The sequence below is a fragment of the Dysidea avara genome, chromosome 4 (assembly GCF_963678975.1).
Source record: "Dysidea avara chromosome 4, odDysAvar1.4, whole genome shotgun sequence".
NCBI classification, from domain to species: Eukaryota; Metazoa; Porifera; class Demospongiae; order Dictyoceratida; family Dysideidae; genus Dysidea; species Dysidea avara.
The window spans coordinates 22,014,868-22,037,028 of record NC_089275.1 but is presented as its reverse complement, the minus strand read 5'-3'; the positions used below and the strand labels follow the sequence as shown (position 1 = coordinate 22,037,028).

At 38.8% G+C, this 22,161-nt stretch overlaps 1 protein-coding gene across 1 annotated transcript; it reads left to right on the top strand.

Annotated features, from left to right (window-relative positions):
* Positions 1-5,317: 5,317 nt before the first annotated feature.
* LOC136254319 (beta-1,3-N-acetylglucosaminyltransferase manic fringe-like) lies at positions 5,318-21,786 on the top strand. The gene is made up of 12 exons (XM_066046994.1): positions 5,318-5,809; positions 11,887-12,207; positions 12,262-12,325; positions 12,400-12,442; positions 13,925-14,005; positions 14,056-14,209; positions 14,261-14,302; positions 14,358-14,446; positions 14,953-15,026; positions 21,292-21,386; positions 21,445-21,527; positions 21,576-21,786. The coding sequence occupies exons 1-12, from the start codon at positions 5,600-5,602 to the stop codon at positions 21,628-21,630; spliced, it is 1,311 nt and encodes a 436-aa protein (XP_065903066.1). The 5' UTR covers positions 5,318-5,599; the 3' UTR covers positions 21,631-21,786.
* Positions 21,787-22,161: the final 375 nt, after the last annotated feature.

Genomic DNA, 22,161 nt, shown 5'->3' with positions numbered 1-22,161 from the left:
TAGGCTGCTTCATTCCTTGTACCGTAGCAGGGTATTACTGAGTAAAGACGTAAAGCTTAGTTCAAACGAACGTACAACTACTAAGGTGAGTATCTGACGTAATAAAATAGTGAAACGCACTGTCAGTTTTAACCCAGCGCAAGATAAGTCCCACTGCTTCATGGCTTTTCGCAGTTCTGGAGTTTTAACAAGGACACTAAAGTGCTTTTTTCCGAACAATACATGAAGAATTAATCGTAACCATTAGTAGAGTGTCATGCTTTGTTTTGTGTAGGCGTACCACTTACCCAAAGTATGGTTTGAAGCTGTTTCATTGTGCTGGGTTTTGGAGTTTTGTCGTGGTACCATGAGGAGAAGCATCAAGTTACTATTCAGCACAAGAAAGCTCAATGTTATGGTGGTGTTATGCAAATATGCATGAGCTCAAATTCAGATGTGGCATTAGCCATCGAAGTATGTGAAAATGGGATATAAAAGGTGTAGTGGAACAGAGCATGTTATCAACATGAAGGAGCTGTTGGTGGTAAAGAGTAGTGTATCGTGACTTCAAGCTTAGACAGGGAATGATGAGCATATCTATAAATGTAGCAGCTCACAGCAAATACCATCCACTGGATATCAAGTGACGTCCTTGTGTTTTGTCACAAAAATAGACATTTCCTTCAAGTGCTGGAAACTAAGTCTAGCTAGTTCACTTTGTTATAATAACTGATATAAACAATGGACACATATTATATTAGTTATCTGAACTCCTAGGCACCACCTGCAGCTCAGATACCTGATAACTGAAGTTTGTACAAAATCTCTTTACACAATGTTAGTCAATTGCAAAGTATGAAAAATAACTTCTCTAATAGAACACTCGCTACTCTAATAGAGTATTCAATTTTGACATACAGGTTTGGATAACTGAGATTCCACTGTACACCTGTGGAGCATTTGCCAGTAGGTCCCACATCCTAGTGTATAGCAGTCAAGGTAATTACGACTGTGTTACATTCATTGAATTCAAGCACTAGTAGTAGTATTCATATCAGATAAAACAGCAGCAACATCACAACCCTCAAAGTCAGAAATGACATGGGATTCTCACACACAATCTCATAAAGAAATCTTAAATTCTGAACTCTGGAATCACACAAAATCAGTGAGGCTTCCAGGTCCAGGATGGCTTGGAGTTAGCTAGATAAATGACTGATGGATGTTCCATTAACTGATCTGTGCAAAGCACACCTGCATCTACTCCATTTTCTGCAATAATAGAAGTGTGAAATCCAAGTAAAACCTAGATAAAGATTTATATTATTGAAATTCTAGCAAACACTTGAAATCCCTAAACATTACACAATTTAGAGATGTTGGTTGAGAGGTCTGTCACTCAGTGAAATTTTGTTGATCAAAGTTCAGAAATTTGTCAAACGATTACTTTTTTTTGGATACTTTCCACATACCTAAAACAACAGCCATTGCGAGATCTTTCATGTAAATATGGCCCCCTTGGCATGGTTTCCTACAAACAATTAGCCTCAGATATAAAAGGAAACCTCACCATTGAAATTTGCTTACTGCACTATTTAGTTGTTCACTTTACATGGTCATAGCACACAGTAACAGTTGTCAACAGCACATGCATTATTAAGATAGCTGAATTTTGAGGATTTTCTGAGTGACTGACCCCTGGCGCTATACGACACACATGTGAACAACACAACAAAAACAGAATGGAGTGTTCAGTGAACTCTTGTCCACCACACACACAGCCTAAGCCGGCAGCTGTACCTATATTGCCACCCAAAAAACCAACACTGGGATGCCTGTGCACCACTCAGGCACTATAGTATCCTCCTGGGACTATATAGATCTCACAGGGAGAGGTCGCAGAACCCAAAGTTCCACAACGACCACTAAGTTGGGACAAGGACAGTGAGGCAGCATAGCCAAGTGGCTAGAACACTAGCCTGGTAATTGAAAGGTTCCAGGTTTGGTTCCTGGGTTTGCAAATTTAGTGTTTCCTTGAGCAAGAAACTTTGTTCACATTGCTCCAGCTGTATACAGTTGGGGACCTGGTGAGCTGTCACAGCAACATCAATGGGTACCTGGCGTTTACTGGGGAAGTAAATTCCCAATATACATACAATATCCATCTCGAGCTCTCCATTAAAAAAACATTGCCACTGGATACATAAGGTATTTGCTGCTGAAGTCCTAAACGAGCATACAATCGGCTTAAATTCTGGTTTACATAGTCCATCCTTATTATGACCTACTGTAGCTGGCTACCAGGAGCGCATCGAATCCTTGATAGAATTCGATGCTCATGTGAAACGGTAAGACTCCACGACTCACCAAGTTGCTGCCGCGCCCAAAATCCGCTGGTTGATAGCTCACTACGATCGATACTGGTTACATGAGTAGTTCCTCTCTATTACTGGATAGCGAAATAACAGCACTGGGAACGATAAAGCGGAGCATTCATGTCGGGTAGCCGTATCTATGACAATAGACACGCATAAGTTACATAATAAGTCACGCGACCGTAACGAGGATTGTCTAAATTATAGTTAGACGTCAAGAACCCAGTGGTTCTTGACGTCTAACTTATTTAGTCTACAACTCGTTATTGTACCAGAGTTGACAGCTGCTTGTAAATGGGAAATGTATGGCTAATTACTAGAAACAAGCCCTCTACACCTCCCTACATGGCGGGACCTCAGCGTGGCTGTTGCCACCCGTTTAAACGCCCATGCGTTGCCAATGTTACAGGCGCGTGCTATGTATCGAAGTACTGGACTCAGCGACTGGACTACAACCGAGGGGTCAGCAACGCAACCTGAATCTCGTACACCTTGAGCCTGAATCTTTGTGAATCTTTGAATCTTATCACGAGATTTTCCGGAGATTTTCGATAATTTCCCGGATATTGATCACGTGATCTACGAAAAATTCGCGATTAGCTGTAGGTGTTACCTCGTGTCGTTGCACTGACTTGGCTAACGCAAGAGCTCACCTTTGTCTGTTGTTAACACTGGTACGTTGTGATAGCTGGCAATAGCTCATGTGTTGACTGTGTTGTACAATAGTTGGTTATTCGATCAGTGCTAGCTCGATGTCTGAAGCTGCAGTGGATTTGGCTCAGGACTTGGACAGATGCGAGGGCAGCTCGGAGCGAGGTGTGGAAGGCAGACTAAATGATGACAGGCACATAGAAAACAAACCACTTCGCGTATGGACGCGTATGGAGGACAAAACTTTGCTGTCAGTTAAATCGTGTTAAATCCACGTTTCATCAAGAGGTTTTGTCAAGCTAGGTTAAAAGCCTAATCCTTGAATAAAATCAACAGGCTTAATAGTGTTGAGACTAAATTGAGGACTGAATTGCATGCCATGTTGTGTTTTTTCAATAATACCTAGCTATCAGTCAAGCTAACAGTCAAGGTTGAAGTGCCAATTTCCTCATATTCATTCTTTGCAAGCAAGATTTACAGAAAATGACACCAATGCCCACAGGATCTACATCGTTGCAGATACTTTTGGTAAACCGTAATCATTGGGTAGTAGCATCAGCTAGTGGAAATGCTGATAGTGCTGATGTTATTCTATATGATTCTAAGTACTCTTTGCTCCATGAGCACACAACTAGATTATCATATTATCCAAGCTCCATCTCTTGATTTATTTAACAATTATATAAATTTGTAAATAAGTAGCTAACTACATATGTACGAATATACTCATGATTGTGTTTGTACATTAACAAATATATATATATACAAGATTACTGCTATCGCAACTTGTGTTTACCAAGAACAAGTATTTTACCATTGGAATTGCTAATGTTAACAAACAATCTGGAGACAATGATTGTGGACTGTTTGCAGCCGCTTATATTACCAGTATTGCCCATGGAAAAGATCTATCATCAATTGTGTACAATCAAGGCTTGATGAGAGAACACTTACTTACTTGCCTTGAGACTAAAAGAATGGCCCTATTTCTGACTATCAGGGAGAGAAGAGTGCTTCAATCAAAGATTGTGAAAACAAGTGTATTCTAGTGTTACTGTAGGTCACCAAATGACAAGAAAAAGGAAATGGTGATGTGGCCAAATGACGTGTAAAGAATGGTTTCACTTTGAGTGCATAGGCACTGATAACAATATTGTACCAGGACAAAAATGGTTTTGTAAAAACTGTAAATGAAAAGTGAAATCCTTACAGTTAATATGTTATGTTAGTGTACACATGGCATGATTACTTGTCATGCATGATCTTGATGTCAGTGTATAGATGCATATAGTGCATAGTTTTATTCTGAATCTCAGTCCAACTTAGCCATCTCCATGGCATGTACTAAAAATGGTGAGGTATATTTATATACATGATACATCTGCTACAAGAAATATTACACTTGTATGATACGAGCAGCTACAACTGCAAATTGCCTAATGGCACTCTAGTCGCAGCCTATATATATATATATATATATATATATATATATAAGCTGGACATTCGGTAGTTAAATTTTGGTACAAGGAATCATCACACTGAGTCAGTATGAAGAGCTAGCTAGCTACTGAGTCCATGCTGCTTGATCAGTGTTGTCCAAGTTACATAGCTACAATGCCAAACTTATTATATTCACTAACTGAAGAGAGAGAGAAAACCATCATTATTATATGAGACACAAACATTTACACTAACATTAAGGAATCCTCGGTCACATGCGACCACCAGACAGGGTTGGTTAAAAATGCATGGGTGGGCATGGCAAGGGAGTACAAAACATAAAGAAAGTATACATGCATGTACATTTAACTAACTAAAGAGTCAGTCTGGGGAGGCAGGAAACCACTCACGACAATCCCTAGCCATAAATATTCTTTGAGATGCTGTGATACACTTCAGCGAAGCAGAATCCAAAACTTCCGTTATAGAGCTGCTTTTGACACTAATATATCCTGGTGAACATATTTAGTCGCTAGAATGCCGACCTCTGAGCTTTGGCCGGGCTAAATTTGATTCAGTGAATCCTCGAATCTCGGGTGAACCTCACTGCCTGAATCTAGGGTGAATCTCACTGAATATAAACTGAATCTCGGGTGAATCTCACTGAATCTCGAGTGAATCCCACTGAATCTCGAGTGAATCCCACTGAATCTTGGGTGAATCCCACCGAATCTCAGCGAATCTGCATGAATCCCGGGGAATCTTAGTGAATCTCGACTGAATCCCTCGGAATCCCTGAATCTCCGGTGAATCCGTAAAGATTCTGAATCTCGTACGCGATTTCGCTGCGTTGCGGACCCCTCGACTACAACTCATTGTTGCTGTTGTTGTGCCCCGACAGCTGCTTGTAAGCAAGTAATGTAGTGTTGATTAGTACAAACAAGCCCATTACACCTCCCTCTAATTCAGTACGGCTGTTACTAGCCATTTAAACGCCCATGCGTTGCCAATGTTACAGGCGCGTAATTATCGTGTTTCGTATCGCCTCAGAGCGTGGTCTCTATTGGACATGACCGTGGCTCTACGAGATTTAGAGACCACGTTTTCAGCCAATCAAATTTCAGTATCAAACTTGTTGTAGTCTAATAGTTGCTATGCGCGTTGCCAATCCTTATTACGTGTATTATCTATGGTCAAAGGAAGTATTAATCAAGCGTTGTAGTGGCAGCCGGGGAGGTCGAAGTATGTTTGACAGATATTTACGGACTATACAACTATGCATGACCGGGATGGTATGCGTAGTGGTGGCGGTATTACTAACGTATGACTGGTCGCCGGAATCATCATCAGTGTTTGTTCATTCTGTAAGTGTATCACACGTACATGGTCAGTTCGCCCAACCCTTATTATGGCACCTATTAGGCCTCTATTTGGTGATTATTAGTTTCTCATCCACCGCCCGCATCCTTCTTAAGCTACCGCATGGTAAGCCATTATTTACTCTGAGCATTTTTTTCAGAAGAACACATGATACCAAACTGTTATAATTTTTGTTGATGAACGCTACAATTAATGCGCTATATATCACCAGGAGAACTGTTGTTTTCCTTAGCAAATTGCTGCAGTGCCAGTTGCAATCGTGCTCTATCGACTTCATCAAAGCAGGCTTTCAGTTGACTGTCGAAAAACAGTTGGCGATCACGAAAAGTGGTGAAGGAAATGTTTGTAGTAAGAAAGGAAGACAATTTGGACAAGGTCTGTACATCAGTGTGTTAATATCATAAAATAATGGTAATACCTTCCCGCCTGCTTCATGATAATTAGAAAGGCTGGATGAGAAACTAATAATCACCGAATAGGGGCCTTACCGGGAAAGGTGGGGATTTGACATTTTCAAAAATCAAATTCCCCACCTGTGGGGCATGATGAGTAGTCAAATCCCGTACTTTGGGAAAGTAGGTTATTCTTGCTGGAGGTGCATAGCTTAGGCCTCTCCAAATAAATTCTTTGTTTCCCGTCCTAGACTCAAGCATATTTGTATGCGGGCGGGCGGTTCATTTCCATTATTTCATTATAAGATTGGCAGCTTTTCAAGCCATTATTTGCCTGGCACAACCATAAAAAGCTGCATAAAAGCATGCTTCAGCTTTTCAAGTTGCAAAAATGGTGCAAACGTGAAGTTTGTGCCAACTCGATAGCACTGCTGGCACGTGAGCTGACACTGTTTCAAGATGGCTTTTACTAAGCCTCTCAGTATGCAAGAATAACCAGAAAATAATGGAAGAATATGAAATAATGGAATATTTAGAGCTGTCAGTAACTAGATGCGGGCGATGGATGGGAAACAGAGAATATATTTGGAGTGGCCTTATAAGGGTCAAGCAAGTGCTAAAATTTTTGAACAGTCAAATGCCCCACTAGTGGGGCCATTTTTAAGATCTAATTGGATCAATTCCCCCATGTATGTCTGGGAGGGGGGTAGTGGGGCTTAATATTGATAGGTGCATTATGCACTTATCAATGTATTGCCCCACCACCCCCCTTCCCTCTCGAGCGTAAGTGGGGCTTTACAGGGGGAATTGACACTAAACTGCTGTCCCACTATAGGGCATTTGACGATTGTTCATTAAGCACCCAAGTATTTTTGTTGTAACTTTCCAACCATGCTATGTCAAATCCCGAGTAAAATCCCCGTGTTGCAACTGGGGCCAACAGTGGGGATTTGACACAATAGGTTTGCTCTACTATGGGGCATTTGACATTAGGCTGTGTCAAATCCCCACTATAGCCCCATATATGCCCGAGGGGGAGGGGTGGGGCAATACATTGATAGGTGCATTATTAAGTGATCTGAAAAGTGTAGGCTGCACCAGACTAAGATTACTAAATAGCTATTTCAAGGGGAAATATTTTTGAGGTTGCAATATTTGCAAACAATTCCAAATGCAATTTTAATAGAGAGGTCAAATGGTTTTTTACCAGTAGAATTAACTACAACATCTTGTAGAGCTGCATAGGTTTGCCACAATTGCTTTTGTAATGGCTTAACATAGGTGGTTCTCCAGATATCAGTCTTATTATGCTCCATTGGTAGCCATGGCATAGAACAATAACAAGTAACGTATGTGTGATTACGTCACTAATTGCATATAGCATTACCAGTAAGCTAATTATAGCTGAATAGGTCTCAATGACCCATGTTCCAACTAGTCCTACTGGTGACATACAGAGTTATGGTGCCATTGTAGTAACACTCACACTCAATAACTTGTTCAAGTTACACTGTTCATCACTTATCTCTTCTCATACAAATTAAACAAGCCAGAGCTGTTCTTATATGTGGCCATTTTCCATTTTTGTTGTTTTCCTATAACTAATTGTTTTACTATAATTTAATATTGTGCACTACTCCAGCTTGTTTCAGTACCTTTTATCGATGTGCTATGATCCCTACTCTAGTTGAAATTTCAAAAAACTTTTGTGTAGTACTGAATAAACTAGCTAGTCTGAGGATTTCAGACCGGTTCAGGTGGCATGGATTCAGGAGATGGAATATGATATATGGACGGTTTGTGCTGGGCTCAGTGGAAGAGGAAGCTGTCCACAATTGGGGGGTGAAGGGCTAGTCTTGCCAGCCAGCCTGTTTTGTTTTTTGATTTTGTCGTTTGGTTGGAAAAGACACTTTGGTAACATAGTCAATAGCTAGTCGTACAGCAATCCAGATCTTTGATGGACCAGAAATTGAGTTGGTTAGCCCTAAACCTTTCAAGCTCAACTGCACACCTAACAAATGCTGTGGAGAAACAATCATATGAATACACTCTTTACCATAACTAAGAGTACAATAATGATATTCATAATCAATTAGCTGGTCATTCAATTATCATAGGTTAAAAGCTGCTGCATGCACAAGTAACTATTGGCCATGTTACCAGACAGTCCTTTTTCCCAACCAAATGACGAAAAAAAATTACAGGCTGGCTGGTGAGACTATGGGGGGTAGTAGTCAAACGTGGCCAGACCATTTTTCTTGGCACGGCGCTTATCAATTAGAATTATAAGCGCCCTGCTTGCTTATTGATTAGAATTATAAGTGCCTGCTCAAAAAAGCTAGGGAGCTTATAATTCTAGTCGACCAGCCGTACTGAGAAAAGCGGTCTGGCAACAGGGGAAGGGGGGGCACTTACGGGTATCCCAAGGCAGAATTCTGATAGTATTCAGGCTGGCAGTAGAACCTACAGTTTGATTTTGCATACATTTTGGAGCCCCTCCTAATAGAGTAATATAAAACTAGTTGTACCAGCGCAAAATGTGCTTGATACTAAGACAACTGTTATGTGCTATTGTGTGAATATGCTTAAATTTAAACATTACTAATGATCAGGGAGTAATCACATCATTACATACCAACAAAGACATGATTTGGCATAGCTACTGATGTGCACGCATAATTTCTTCTGGTGCGTGGCACTAACATCTAGCCATAATGTTGGTGACCTTGCATCAACAAAGAGTGACTGATTTCATAGTTTTTATAATGTAAGTTGGCCTTGTGCACTGGAATTTCTCTGCATCTGTGCAGTACTTCTGTAAATGGCTTATCAAGACGCATGTGTCCAGTTACAGGCTCTACACATGCAGTGAGTAAAGGAGTAGGTATGGCCCACAAAGTAACATCACCCAAAATCCACCCTCAATTTTCTCTGTCGAGGATGAGGTTATGTAAAACTAAGCCCAAACAAGCTTTCGAATCGACTTAAAGTGCTTTCAACAAATTGCTATGGAATTTTTTTTAATTATTTAACAGACTTTTCTACTGACTGACTGATGCATTCAGACAAGCGTAACTCAATAATGGCTAAGGCTACGAGCTTGTTTTTCACTGTTTGACATTGCTTCAGCCTGAGAGGTGCCTTTTGGCATATTGCAGTATGTACAATGCATACTTCATGGACTTACCGGTGTCCTCCTTTGTGTCCCATTCATCTTTGCTGACAGCAAAAAGTGTCGATTTGACGGTAGCACATGATGGCTTCCCTTCATAACGGATATCGACTGTACTTTTCATAGTGGCTGTTTGGTGCTTATCGAGCAGTTCTTGATTCATACTGCTGTGTAACGGGTTAAACATAGCCAACAACAAAGCGTAATGTTTTCAGACAGTAATTGATATAACTGGGGCATGCGGCACCATTCCTTTCTTTCAGTATGCAGGGATTGCAGAGGTGCTTTTTGAACAGTTCTTGATTTGAAATGCTATGTAACAGGTTGAACATAGCTGACAACAAAGCATAATGGATACTTTACTTTTCAGACGATGATTGATATAACTGGGGCGCACGGTGCCATTTCAGAGCATGGGTTCACCAATCATAATAATTATTTACAAAAAAGTCAGCAAACAAGTACACAAATGGAATAGAGACCATAGCACATCGATAAGAAGTACTGAAACAAGTTGGAGTAGTCCATGATACTGAATCACAGTAAAACAATAAGAAGTGTTATGTGTACTTGTTATATATCTATAATAAGTAAAGCTGAAATTCATCTGTCTGTCTGTCTGTCATGCATCCTTTGGTGTTCAATGTTTATCTCGCTAACCATGCACATCAAGTCAGTATGGTTTTAGCATCAAACAAAGAGCTCATCATTTAAGAACAGGCATGGGCGAAGTACATGTGAAAGTACTTAAGTAAAGTACAAGTACTTTGACATTTGTTGAAGTACAAGTACAAGTACGTGACATTGTTTTAAGATATAAAGTACAAGTACTTTTGAAAGTATTTAAGTACAAGTACAGATTATGCTTACAGTGTTCATGATTGCATTTATGTAGTTTTGGTTGCACCTAATAAAATTGTGAAAATCTGCCATCTGTAAGGTGAAATCTTTCAGGAGTAAATACCTTTCCTGCAATGCTGAAGAGTCTCTTGACAGGTACAGAGGAAGATCATGGTACTCCTAGGATGTTTTTTGCCAACCTTGAAAGCAGAGGATATTTCTTTTGGTTATCTTATTTGCTGGATTTTGGGCCATTGTTACTGCGTCAGTTTCAATGTATTCATCCACCTGCTTAGTGAGTGTACTTCGTTGTTGTTGACTTTCTATTCGGGACATAATCTGTCTTCTTACCTGCTATAGCTGCCTGCTTCTTATAATAATCATCTAAATCTTACAGGCCAAAAGCAGTACAACTGTTTCTAAGATCAACAGAGAAATAAATCAGAAGCTAGGAAACCTTTTAAATTCTGTTTTCAGAGTAAATGCAGCAATTGTGACTTCAACCAAAAGCTGACCATGTCAATCCAGGAATATATTATCTTTGAGCCAAATTCAGCCTATATTGTATAGCTACAACTTATTTCACTTGTACATATGTAAAAGGACTTCATTGTACTTCAAAGTACTTTAAGTACCTTAAGTACATTACTTAGAACTTAAGTATAAGTACAAGTACTCATGAAGGTGTACTTAAGTGTCCTTAAGTACAAGCACTGAAGTACTTCACCCCATGCCTGTTTAAGAATTGTATTGCTTTTAAATGAAGCTTCCAATTGCCGTCATTCATCATTTACAATGCGTTGAATGTAAGGATGTAACCTAAATCTTGCTGAAATTCTTTCTGTAAACCACATGCAAACCGCAAGTAAACAGCTTTCCACTTAAGCTGGCCTTATAAACAACTTATAGGCTAAAATAAATCACAGATCACATTTGGTCAAAGTGGTAGAGCATCGAACTTGGGGTGGTTCTATGTAGTTATAACACACTTATGAGGGATATGACTAAAATATATGCATGACTTCCTGAGAACGCACAGCGCTTGAGGGAGAGTGCACATATTTAGTCATATCCTGAGTAATAGCTGTCAAATTCTATACCCCAGTAGATTAAATGATTATAGATAGCAATTTATAGTGAAACAGTACCTGTTGAAGGTTGAAATCAGTAGAAATCCTTGATGGATCAGACATTTTAGACTCTTTAGTCATGCCACGTCCACCTAGTCGCAATTACTGAGTTATCTATGAAGAGACAAGAGTATTTCGAAAATCCTTCTCCTTGTTCAGGTGAATGATTGTTGATTGATTGAGGCACTTGTTATTAGAAACTTGTTTACCATTTAGATAAGGATTTCACGGAATGTGTGTAAAGTTACACCATATATGGTAAGCGTAGCCACAAAGCGTGGTATATCAGTTATACCACAGTGCAGTGCTTTTGATCTCCACCACATGGTATATATATATACATACACACTAGCAGTGATACAATGTTTACAGGAGTTGGCTGGTCAAAACCTTGTGCTATTTTTGACAATCCTATATCTGTCACTTCTTGCTGTGTGTGTGCGTGCGTGTGTGCGTGCGTGCGTGCGTGCGTGCGTGCGTGCGCGTGTATGTGTGTGTGTGTGATGTTACATCTCTCCATCTTGCAGGACATACTTATGGCGGAGTTTAGTGAAGACCTGTCTAGTACAATTGACAAAGTTAACAATCTTGGGAAAGTAGTCAACTCTTCTAGAGATGCACCACAAATGGATGGCAAACTAGTGGAGTCCACTTCTACTAAAAGCAGTAAAATTCTGTCCATTCCTCTGGAAAAAGCTCCCATCAAAATTAACGGCAAACCATTGGAGAAAGTAAATGTAAACTACATCCATAATATATACTTTTCTGTGAAATCATGCTCGAGAAATTACAAAACTAGAGTGTTCACTTCGATGTTGACTTGGTTCCAAGTTTTAGACAAAGATGAGGTATAATGCTAATGGTTAAGGTGGCTATTGATGTATGTTGGTATAACAATTCAGTTGGCAATAATCAGTGATAATTCATCAGCTGTAAAACCATATACTGATATAGTAAGAAGATCAGGTATTACTTATTTGTGTGTGATGGTATTATGCGTACACTACATATGTGTGCTAAAATGTATAATGTTACTGTAGGATTTAACTTGATTATATCTTCTTGTAAAGATGACCATTCACGGTAAGTTACACTCAGGATGAAAGCATGTTAGTTTTAAGATCCCGCTATACATAATACTCAGTTTTAACATTTAGAATTGCCAACACTAATAGTTCCAGGCATTGCTACCTCGTCATCATCTATCCTATATATTATATGTCCTTATATTCTATATCAAAAAGATATTACAGGATGGCTCTGGATGTTAAAGCTTATTATAATACATTATAGGATTACTGCATGATTATATAGCTGCAAAATCGACACAACAGAATAACCTATGACTAGAGCTGGGATGTTGGCTCACCAAAATCAAAGGACCAGGTAGCATGGATATAATCTTACACAAGACAATTAGGATTCTAGGGGCATACGCAAGAACTTTGAAAAAATGGTGCTAAGTGACTGCTCTAATACAGTACTGAGTTGATATAGCCTAACCACTTTTTCAAACTTTTTACTCAAGTTTTGGTTCAGAATAATATCATGTGAGAAATCATTGCCTAACTTAGGTAGAGGTTTTGTAAACCTGAAGCCTCAGTTTCTTAATAGGGGCAGTGGAAGTTGCAATTTACTGGTCAGGCCAGGTAATGGTGGGAGTAATGGTTACCACTAAATATGTGAACAAACCACTTTCTTGTAAAATGTACTATTCTAAATGTTGTAAAACATGCTATCCTAAATGGGCTGGGTAATGCCTCCATCCAAGAAAATAATCAAATAGCATCTCTGAGATTGCATCTGGGTGACAGAAATCATAAATGTTTAGCATTTTAAAGCTATATTTATTTTGTGACTTGTATTAGAGTATTTTGGCTGACTGTTCTATTAGAGTATATCGACCTGTAGTGTTCAACTAACAAAACCTGCTACACCTGCTGCTATAGTGGCTATAGTGCTTATACCAGCCCTGTCATAAATCCAGAAGAGTTTCCTGAAACCCTTGATGCTAGGGACCCACTGATTATGCTGCCATAATAATGAGCATGATAGGTGCCTGAAAGCATTGAGTATAATGCTAACATAATAGGCAGAACACTTGTGCATTAGCTACTATAAATTCTGCTTATCTAAATACATATCACAGAAAATTAAAGATCAATATATTCTAATAGAACAGTCAGAGGATAATCAGACAGCTGACTGTTGTATTAGAGTATATCAAGCAAAGATTTAGAGTCTGTGCTTCAGCAACGTACTGTTTTCCCATAAAGTGCAAATTGACTAGAAAAACATGGGAACTGAGGTATAAATATTGAGCATTAATTTAACTGTAATAGGCAAAATTTTGAGCAGTGCAACATATAGCATAACAGGTAAAATAATGAGCATAATCAGCAGGTCCCTACTTTGATGCACAAAACTCATGGCACTTCGTCTGTACACTTAATAATAAGACTACATGCAGTAGTAGTTTAGTGATCTAATCAATTCCCAATCATTCACACATGCAGTACACTTCATTATCACATATTCGATAGTTACTACTTATCTATTAAACAGCTATGGATTGTGCTGTAAAACTGGTATAGAGTTCAGTTCATATTACAAAGCCTTAGAGAAACACAATGATAACAAGGACAGGTGTGGTTGTTAGATGTCATGAACAGTGTGGTATTGTCATCATTCCATAGATACCAATGGTACTGTCATGTTGATGATGATGAATATGTAAATGTTCCACAACTCAGTCATGTCCTACAACAGTATGATCCTAGTAAACCATATTACATTGGGAAATTCCCTTGGAATCTACGTCGTAAGTTTTCTGAAAACCCTTACATACGAGTAAGTGATTAAGCTGTTGTCTGTGAAGTAATTTCACATGTGTGTTTCTAGGTTGATGATGATGCTAGGGTCCGCATCAAACAAAGGAATTTGGTATGATGAACAATAGATATATATGTTCATTCATTTGTTGAATTATTCTATTTAGACAATGATGGCTAATCATTATCAATACGCAACTGGTGCATCCTACTGTTTGAGTTATGCTCTGATGATGAAAGGAAAAGATTTCTTCAAGTCAGTATGCATAAGTTATAACTATCCATACATCTATATATCAAAGTGAAGTTTCTTTTGGTATATTTAAGGCGACATAATGTTTAGAGAGAAAGCACAAAATTGCTAATTGTTCAGTGCAACTACACCTGGCTACCTAAGGTTGTGACCTAACCACAATTAGGCACCACAAACATTAATACATGCTCCCACAAAGAATTACTCCACATTTTGATGAGCTATCAAGATACATTTATATGTTAAATGGCATCTCATAACTCACCACTTTGTTATCATAGATGATAGAAGGGCTTTCTAGATATGTTTGTGTTCTTTTAAACATTTTAAAAGCTGATAAAGATGCAAATAATGATGTTTCTACTTGCCATACAAATTGGTAGCAATATCAGTTCTCAGAGGGTTTGTGCCAATGTCGTATCAGTATTGGTCTGCTCTATATATAGCACGCAGTTTCAGATGGCTGGTTGGTCTGGCATCTGGTTAACCACTCATATATTTCTCCACAGTGGTATAGAAGAACTTACCTCAACTTGTGAGCTTGCTGGAAACACTGACGACATAGCAATTGGATTTATTATAGGTAACTACTCAGGGTTGGATCCAAGGTTTGGCAAGGAGGGGTGCACCAGGGTAGTAGGTATATGGAGCATGAAGTCTGAGGGCATAGCCCCCCCCCCCAGAAGCTAAAGCTATTTCATATGTTTCAGAACTAAAAATTTTGATGTAGAGTGATAATTGGTGGAAAGCTGCCATTGTGAGCAGGCAGTTACCTTTTTTTGGCTCTTGGCCTTACCAAATCAGAGAGTCTAGAAATTCCACTGGTGGTTTATGCACAAATATTCCATACTGCTTTCTATGTGGACTACATTGATCTAGGGTTCAGTTCAGCTACAGTAGTTATAACAGAATTCTCAATAGTGTTATTGTTATGTGTGTTGACTGTTCTATTATGGTATTTGAGTGGCTTTTGGGGGATGGATGGGGGGTTGGATCTGCCACTGCCACTATAGATATAATGTAGGGATATGTATGGTACCCCTGTGGTGAGGATCAAAAGTGACATGCTGTTGTATAAACCAAAGCAAACTGTGGTGTAAGTCATATGCTGTGGCTATAGTTACCATGTATGGTGTAGCTTCACAAACATCTAAATTGGCTCACTATTCTAAAGTATTCTTTACCTGGGCAGTTGAGAGCATCGTCAGTAAAATCCTATCTCCTTCATGGATATTATATATATATTCAGGATCAATTCATGTTCCGTTGATCAAAAGTCATAACCACCAAATTCACTAGACAAATAAATCTAATCCAAAACAGCCAAGCTGTAAAAAAAGTGTGCGGCCCTCAGAAAGGCTATGGTGAAAAAAGATGTGAAATCCAAGGTGGCGGCCAAGAAATGGCTGTGATGGTAGGTTAGTGGTAAAAATTTTAATAATGACAATTCAGGTGAATTTTTGTGCCGCTTCACAAAAATTCACCTGAATTGTCGTTATTAAAATTTTTACCACTAACCTACCATCACAGCCATTTCTTGGCCGCCACCTTGGATTTCACATCTTTTTTCACCATAGCCTTTCTGAGGGCCGCACACTTTTTTTACAGCTTGGCTGTTTTGGATTAGATTTCATTTCTTTTTGTATTTGTATACCCCAAAGCCGGCCTATGGCCAGCTTTGGGACTTTTTTAACCTATGTTTTTTTCTTTACTACAGGAAGAAGAAAAGATGAAGTAGATGTACTTTAAATATTTTATCAGTAAATGTACAAATTATATATACTGTATAATACATATGTGACCGGATTTGCGAAAAGGGGTCCAATTTGCCAACTTTGACAATTGATAACTTCAGATTGGAAAGAGCTATTGCCTTGATATTTGGGCAGTGGTGAGCACCACTATAGCTGAATACATGGTGAAATGTTCAGGTTAATATGTTACTTGAACACTGAGTTATGGTCTCCAACATTTACGGAATTGGATGTGTGTGGAAGACCCATTTTCGCAAATCCGGTCACATATATTGATTACAGAAATCTCCATGGTGGTTTCTTTGTAACTGAACACTCTACAAGGTGACTTCTTCTAATTGCTCTCTCTACAGGGTGAATTGTTTGTAGCTGAACGATCTACAAAGTAACTTCTTCTAGCTGATCTCTCTACAGGGTGATGTGTTTGTAGCTGAATTTTGTATAGGTGATTTGTTTGCAGCTGAGCTCTTTACAGAATGGTTTCTTTGTAGCTGAACTCTCTAAAAGGTAACTTCTTCTAACTGATCTTTCTACAGGGCAATTTGTTTCTGGCAGAATTTTCTACAGGGTGATTTCTTTGCAGCTGAACTCTCTACATGGTGGTTTCTTTGTAGCTGAACTCTCTACAAGGTAATTTCTTCTAGCTGATCTCTCTACAGGGAGGTTTGTTTGTAGCTGAACTATCTACAAGGTAACTTCTTATAGCTGATCTCTACAGGGTGATTTGTTCGTAGTTGAATTCTGTACAGGTGATTTGTTTGCAGCTGAGCTCTTTACAAAATGGTTTCTTTGTAGCTGAACTTTCTCCAAGGTAACTTCTTCTAACTGATCTTTCTACAGGGTGATTTGTTTGTAGCTGAACTATCTACAAGGTAATTTCTTCTAGCTGATCTCTCTACAGGGCGATTTGTTTGTAGCTTAATTCTGTACAAGTGATTTGTTTGCAGCTGAGCTCTTTACAGAATAGTTTCTTTGTAGCTGAACTCTCTACAGGGTGATTTGTTTGTAGCTGAAATCCCTACAAGGTAACTTCTTCTAGCTGATCTCTCTACAGGGTGATTTGTTTGTAGCTGAACTCTCTACAGGTGATTTGTTTGTAGCTGAACTCTACAAGGCGATACTTCTAGGTGATCTCTCTACAGGATTCCTTGTTTCTAACTGAACTCTCAACAGGGTGATCTGTTCATAGCTGAACTTTCTACTGGGTGATTTGTTTGCAGCTGAACTCTCTAAATGGTGGTTTCTATGTAGCTGAACTCTCTACAATGTGACTTCTTCTAGCTGAACTCTCTACAAGGTGACTTGTTTCTAGCTGATCTCTCTACAGGGTGACTTGTTTCTAGCTGAACTCTCTACAGGTGATTTGTTTGTAGCTGAACTCTCTACATGGTGGTTTCGTTGTAGCTGAACTCTCTACAAGGTAACTTCTTCTAGCTGATCTTTTTCACTGCATATTTGTTTGTAGCTGAGTTCTCTACAGGGTGATTTGTTTGCAGCTGAACTCTCTACATGGGAGTTTCATTGTAGCTGAACTCTCTACAATGTGACTTCTTCTAGCTGAACTCTCTACAGGGTGACTTGTTTCTAGCTGAACTCTCTACAGGTGATTTGTTTGCAGCTGAACTCTCTACGTGGTGGTTTCTTTGTAGCTGAACTCTCTACAAGGTAACTTCTTCTAGCCGATCTTTCTACAAGGTAATTGAGTTTTTTGCAGCTGAACTCTTTACATGGTGGTTGCTTTGTAGCTGAACTCTCTAAAAGGTGACTTCTTCTAGCTGAACTCTCTACAGGATGATTTGTTTGCAGCTGGATTCTCTACGTGGTAGTTTCTTTGTAGCTGAACTCTCTACAATGTGACTTCTTCTAGCTGAACTCTCTACAGGATGATTTGTTTGCAGCTGGATTCTCTACGTGGTAGTTTCTTTGTAGCTGAACTCTCTACAATGTGACTTCTTCTAGCTGAACTCTCTACAGGGTGACTTGTTTTTAGCTGATCTCTCTACAGGGTGACTTGTTTCTAGCTGAACTCTCTACAGGTGATTTGTTTGCAGCTGAACTCTCTACATGGTGGTTTCTTTGTAGCTGAACTCTCTACAAGGTAACTTCTTCTAGCTGATCTTTCTACAGGGTGATTTGTTTGTAGCTGAATTCTCTACAGGGTGATTTATTTGCAGCTTAACTCTCTACAAGGTGACTTCTTCTAGCTGAACTCTCTACAGAGTGATTGATTTTTTTTGCAGCTGAACTCTCTACATGGTGGTTTCTTTGTAACTTAACTCTCTACAGGGTGATTTGTTTGTAGCTGAACTCTCTACAGGGTGATCTGTTCATAGCTGAACTCCCTATAAGGTAACTTCTTCTAGCTAATCTTTCTACAGGGCGATTTGTTTGTAGCTGAGTTCTCTACAGGGTGATTTGTTTGCAGCTGAACTCTACATGGTAGCTTCTTTGTAGCTCTACAATGTTACTTCTTCTAGCTGAACTCTCTACAAGGTGACTTGTTTCTAGCTGATCTCTCTACAGGGTGACTTGTTTCTAGCTGAACTCTCTACAGGTGATTTGTTTGCAGCTGAACTCTCTACATGATTGTTTCTTTGTAGCTGAACTCTCTACAAGGTAATTTCTTCTAGCTGATCTCTCTACAGGCCGATTTGTTTGCAGCTGAACTCTCTACATGATGGTTTCTTTGTAGCTGAACTCTCTACAAGGTGATTTCTTCTATAGCTGATCTTTCTACAGGGTGATTTGTTTGTAGTTAAACTCTCTACACGATAGATTCTTTGTAGCTGAACTCTCTACAAGGTGATTTCTTCTATAGCTGATCTTTCTACAGGGTGATTTGTTTGTACCTGAACTATCTACATGATGGTTTCTTTGTAGCTGAACTCTCTACAAGGTAACTTCTTCTAGCTGATCTCTCTACAGGACAATTTGTTTGTACCTGAACTCTCACATGATTGTTTCTTTGAAGCTGAACTCTCTACGAGGTGATTTCTTCTAGCTGATCTTTCTACAGGGTGATTTGTTTGTAGCAGAACTCTCTACAAGGAAACTTCTTCTAGCTGATCTCTCTACAGGGAGATTTGTTTGTAGCTGAACTCTCTATACATGATTTGTTTGCGGCTGAATTCTCTACATGATGGTTTCTTTGTAGCTGAACTCTCTACAAGGTAACTTCTTCTAGCTGATCTCTTTACAGGGTGAATTGTTTGTAGCAGAACGATCTACAAGGTAACTTCTTCTTACTTATCTCTCTACAGGGTGATTTGTTTGTAGCTGAACTTTTTACAAGGAAACCTCTTTTAACTGAGCTCTGTACAGGGTGAATTGTTTGTAGCTGAACTATCTACAAGGTAACTTCTTCTAGCTGATCTCTCTACAGGATGATTTGTTTGTAGCTGAACTATCTACAAGGTAACTTCTTCTAGCTGATCTCTCTACAGGGTGATTTGTTTGTAGCTGAATTCTGTATAGGTGATTTGTTTGCAGCTGAGCTCTTTACAGAATGATTTCTTTGTAGCTGAACTCTCTACAAGGTAACTTCTTCTAGCTGATGTATCTACAGGGTCACTAGTTTGTAGCTGAATTCTCTACATGGTGGTTTCTTTGTAACTGAACTATCTACAAGGTGACATCTTCTAGCTGATCTTTCAACAGGGTGATTTGTTTGTATCTGAACTCTCTACAAGAAATCTTCTTCTAACTGATGTTTTAACAGGGTGAATTGTTTGTAGCTGAACTCTCTACAGGGTGATTTGTTTGTAGCTGATCTCTATACAGGTTACTTATTTCTAACTGATCTCTTGAATTCTGTTCAAGGTGACTGCTCTATTAGGATGACTGCTCTATTAGAGTATCTCGATCTCGCACTTGCTACACCAAGTTGGATTTCGTGTTATAACTCCGTGGCTTTAAGTCTGATTCTTCTACACCATTGAAGAGCCTTTCTAAGATGATAATTCCATCTGTACAGCGATTTTGAAAGCATTACCCCAAGCGGTTTACCTGGTAGGCGTGGCAAGCATAATAATAATAATAAAATAAAAATATTAAAAATTAGCTAATCTCGATTGCGTAATTGTTACACACTGTTGATTTTTTCGCTGTATCTTCCTGGTTTTTAGCTCGATTTCTTTCAAACCACAAAAGGTTTGAGGTTCAATAGTTAACCTATTCACCCACCGATTTTCAGCTTCTTCCCATACGCGGTTTACCCTGTAGACGTGACAACATATTGGTGTTATTTTTCGTGCATAATTGCTCATAACTCTTTGTCTGTTTATGGTATTCCAGCCAAAGTTGGTACCGAGATGCGCCTTTATATCCCCCTTCTGTGTGCCAAATTTCAAGGCAATCGGATAACGCTTTCGACTTTTATAGCAGTTTTTGTAAGTGTGCGACAAGAAAAAGAAAAATAAGAAGAAGAAGAAGAAGAAAACGAAGAAACTCAGCCAATTTTTGAAGTCGCATATCTCGGGAACGCGCGAAGCGATTTCGCTCAAATTTGGAATGTAGAGTGCTGCAGTTGGGGGGCATGTCCACAGCAAAAATCGTCTTGTTTCATCAAGGAAGCACAGAGCTACGGAGGTGCGAAAATTGCGTTTTCTTTCTTCCTGTCAATATACTCACGGGTGTTACGCGCCGGCTTCTTGGGCCGCACGACACACTACCGTGTGTCTTGATTTACCTTTTTTCAGCATAAAAAGGTACTTCTCTTTAAGATGCTATTTCTAATCGTTTAATCTACTAGAGTATATTATTATAATATTGATAACACAGAAATATAGTGCGTGCACTGTACCCTTGTACATTGCACACGCTTGGGTATCATGTGTATATTTCAGTCATATCTCTTATGAAACATGTTACAGTGCTCCATAATAATTGGTTATCCAAACAGTAGAAATGATTGCTCTATTAGAGTATTTGAACAGGGCTTAGTATATAAATGAATGGGCTTTGATTATACGAACTTTGTGATTATCTGAACATGTATTGGTCCCAATGGGTCGGATAATCAAGAGAGCACTGTATAACTATAATAATTATCATGTGTTTGATCTTCATGTAGTGCATGTATATATTATACTATAGAAGTGATCCTTGGATATAACCTAACTGATACAGAATACATGTTTAATCAGTATGATGAACTGGATGATTTCTCCATTGAACAGATTTCAAAATTTGTTAGTTTGTATTAGTATGTTAAACTGCTATTTTATGCGTAAATATATCTCCATACAGCTCACTGTTAGTTTTTATGTGAAAAAAGGTAAAACTATCCATGCAGTACCTCTACAATATAATATTCCAGGAGATAGATCAAGGTGAGAGATGTTTCATTTGTGTCATTCAGATTTATCCAGTTTGTACAGGTTTATGGCTTATCATTGTCTGCTGTATCCAAGTGTATCATGGTGTCCAAGATGAATGTTATACATGTACTATTGCCGTTAGTATTTTCTGTTGTAAGCTTAGGTTAATAATATATTCTAGTGTGAAGCCATTGAAGACTTAAAAGTATGGGTTGTTTACAATTTTGGTGTACTATAATCGTTATAAATCACGTATTAAAATTTTACATATTTTAACTTATTGTGTTTCATTTTATTAAAGCACTAGTTTGGACAGTGCTGTTATCAGTCACGTCTTCTGTAACACAAAGAGTAGTGCATCTCTGCTTTGCATGCACATCTATATTGGGTATACTGTAGTACAGTGAAAATTAATGGTTGCAGTGGCCCATTATATAGATGCGCTTGTATCTGCAAATATTCAACAGATCCAAGTATGTTAAGCTCCACATATTTAATCTGCACAGTCTTCACTTCTTGTTTACAAAACATTACATAAGCCAGGTCATGTGATTTTAATGAATATCTAATCAAAAACAGCCAAGCTGTAAAAAAAGGAGTGCGGCTCTTGAAAAGGCTATGGTGAAAAAAGATGTGAAATCCAAGG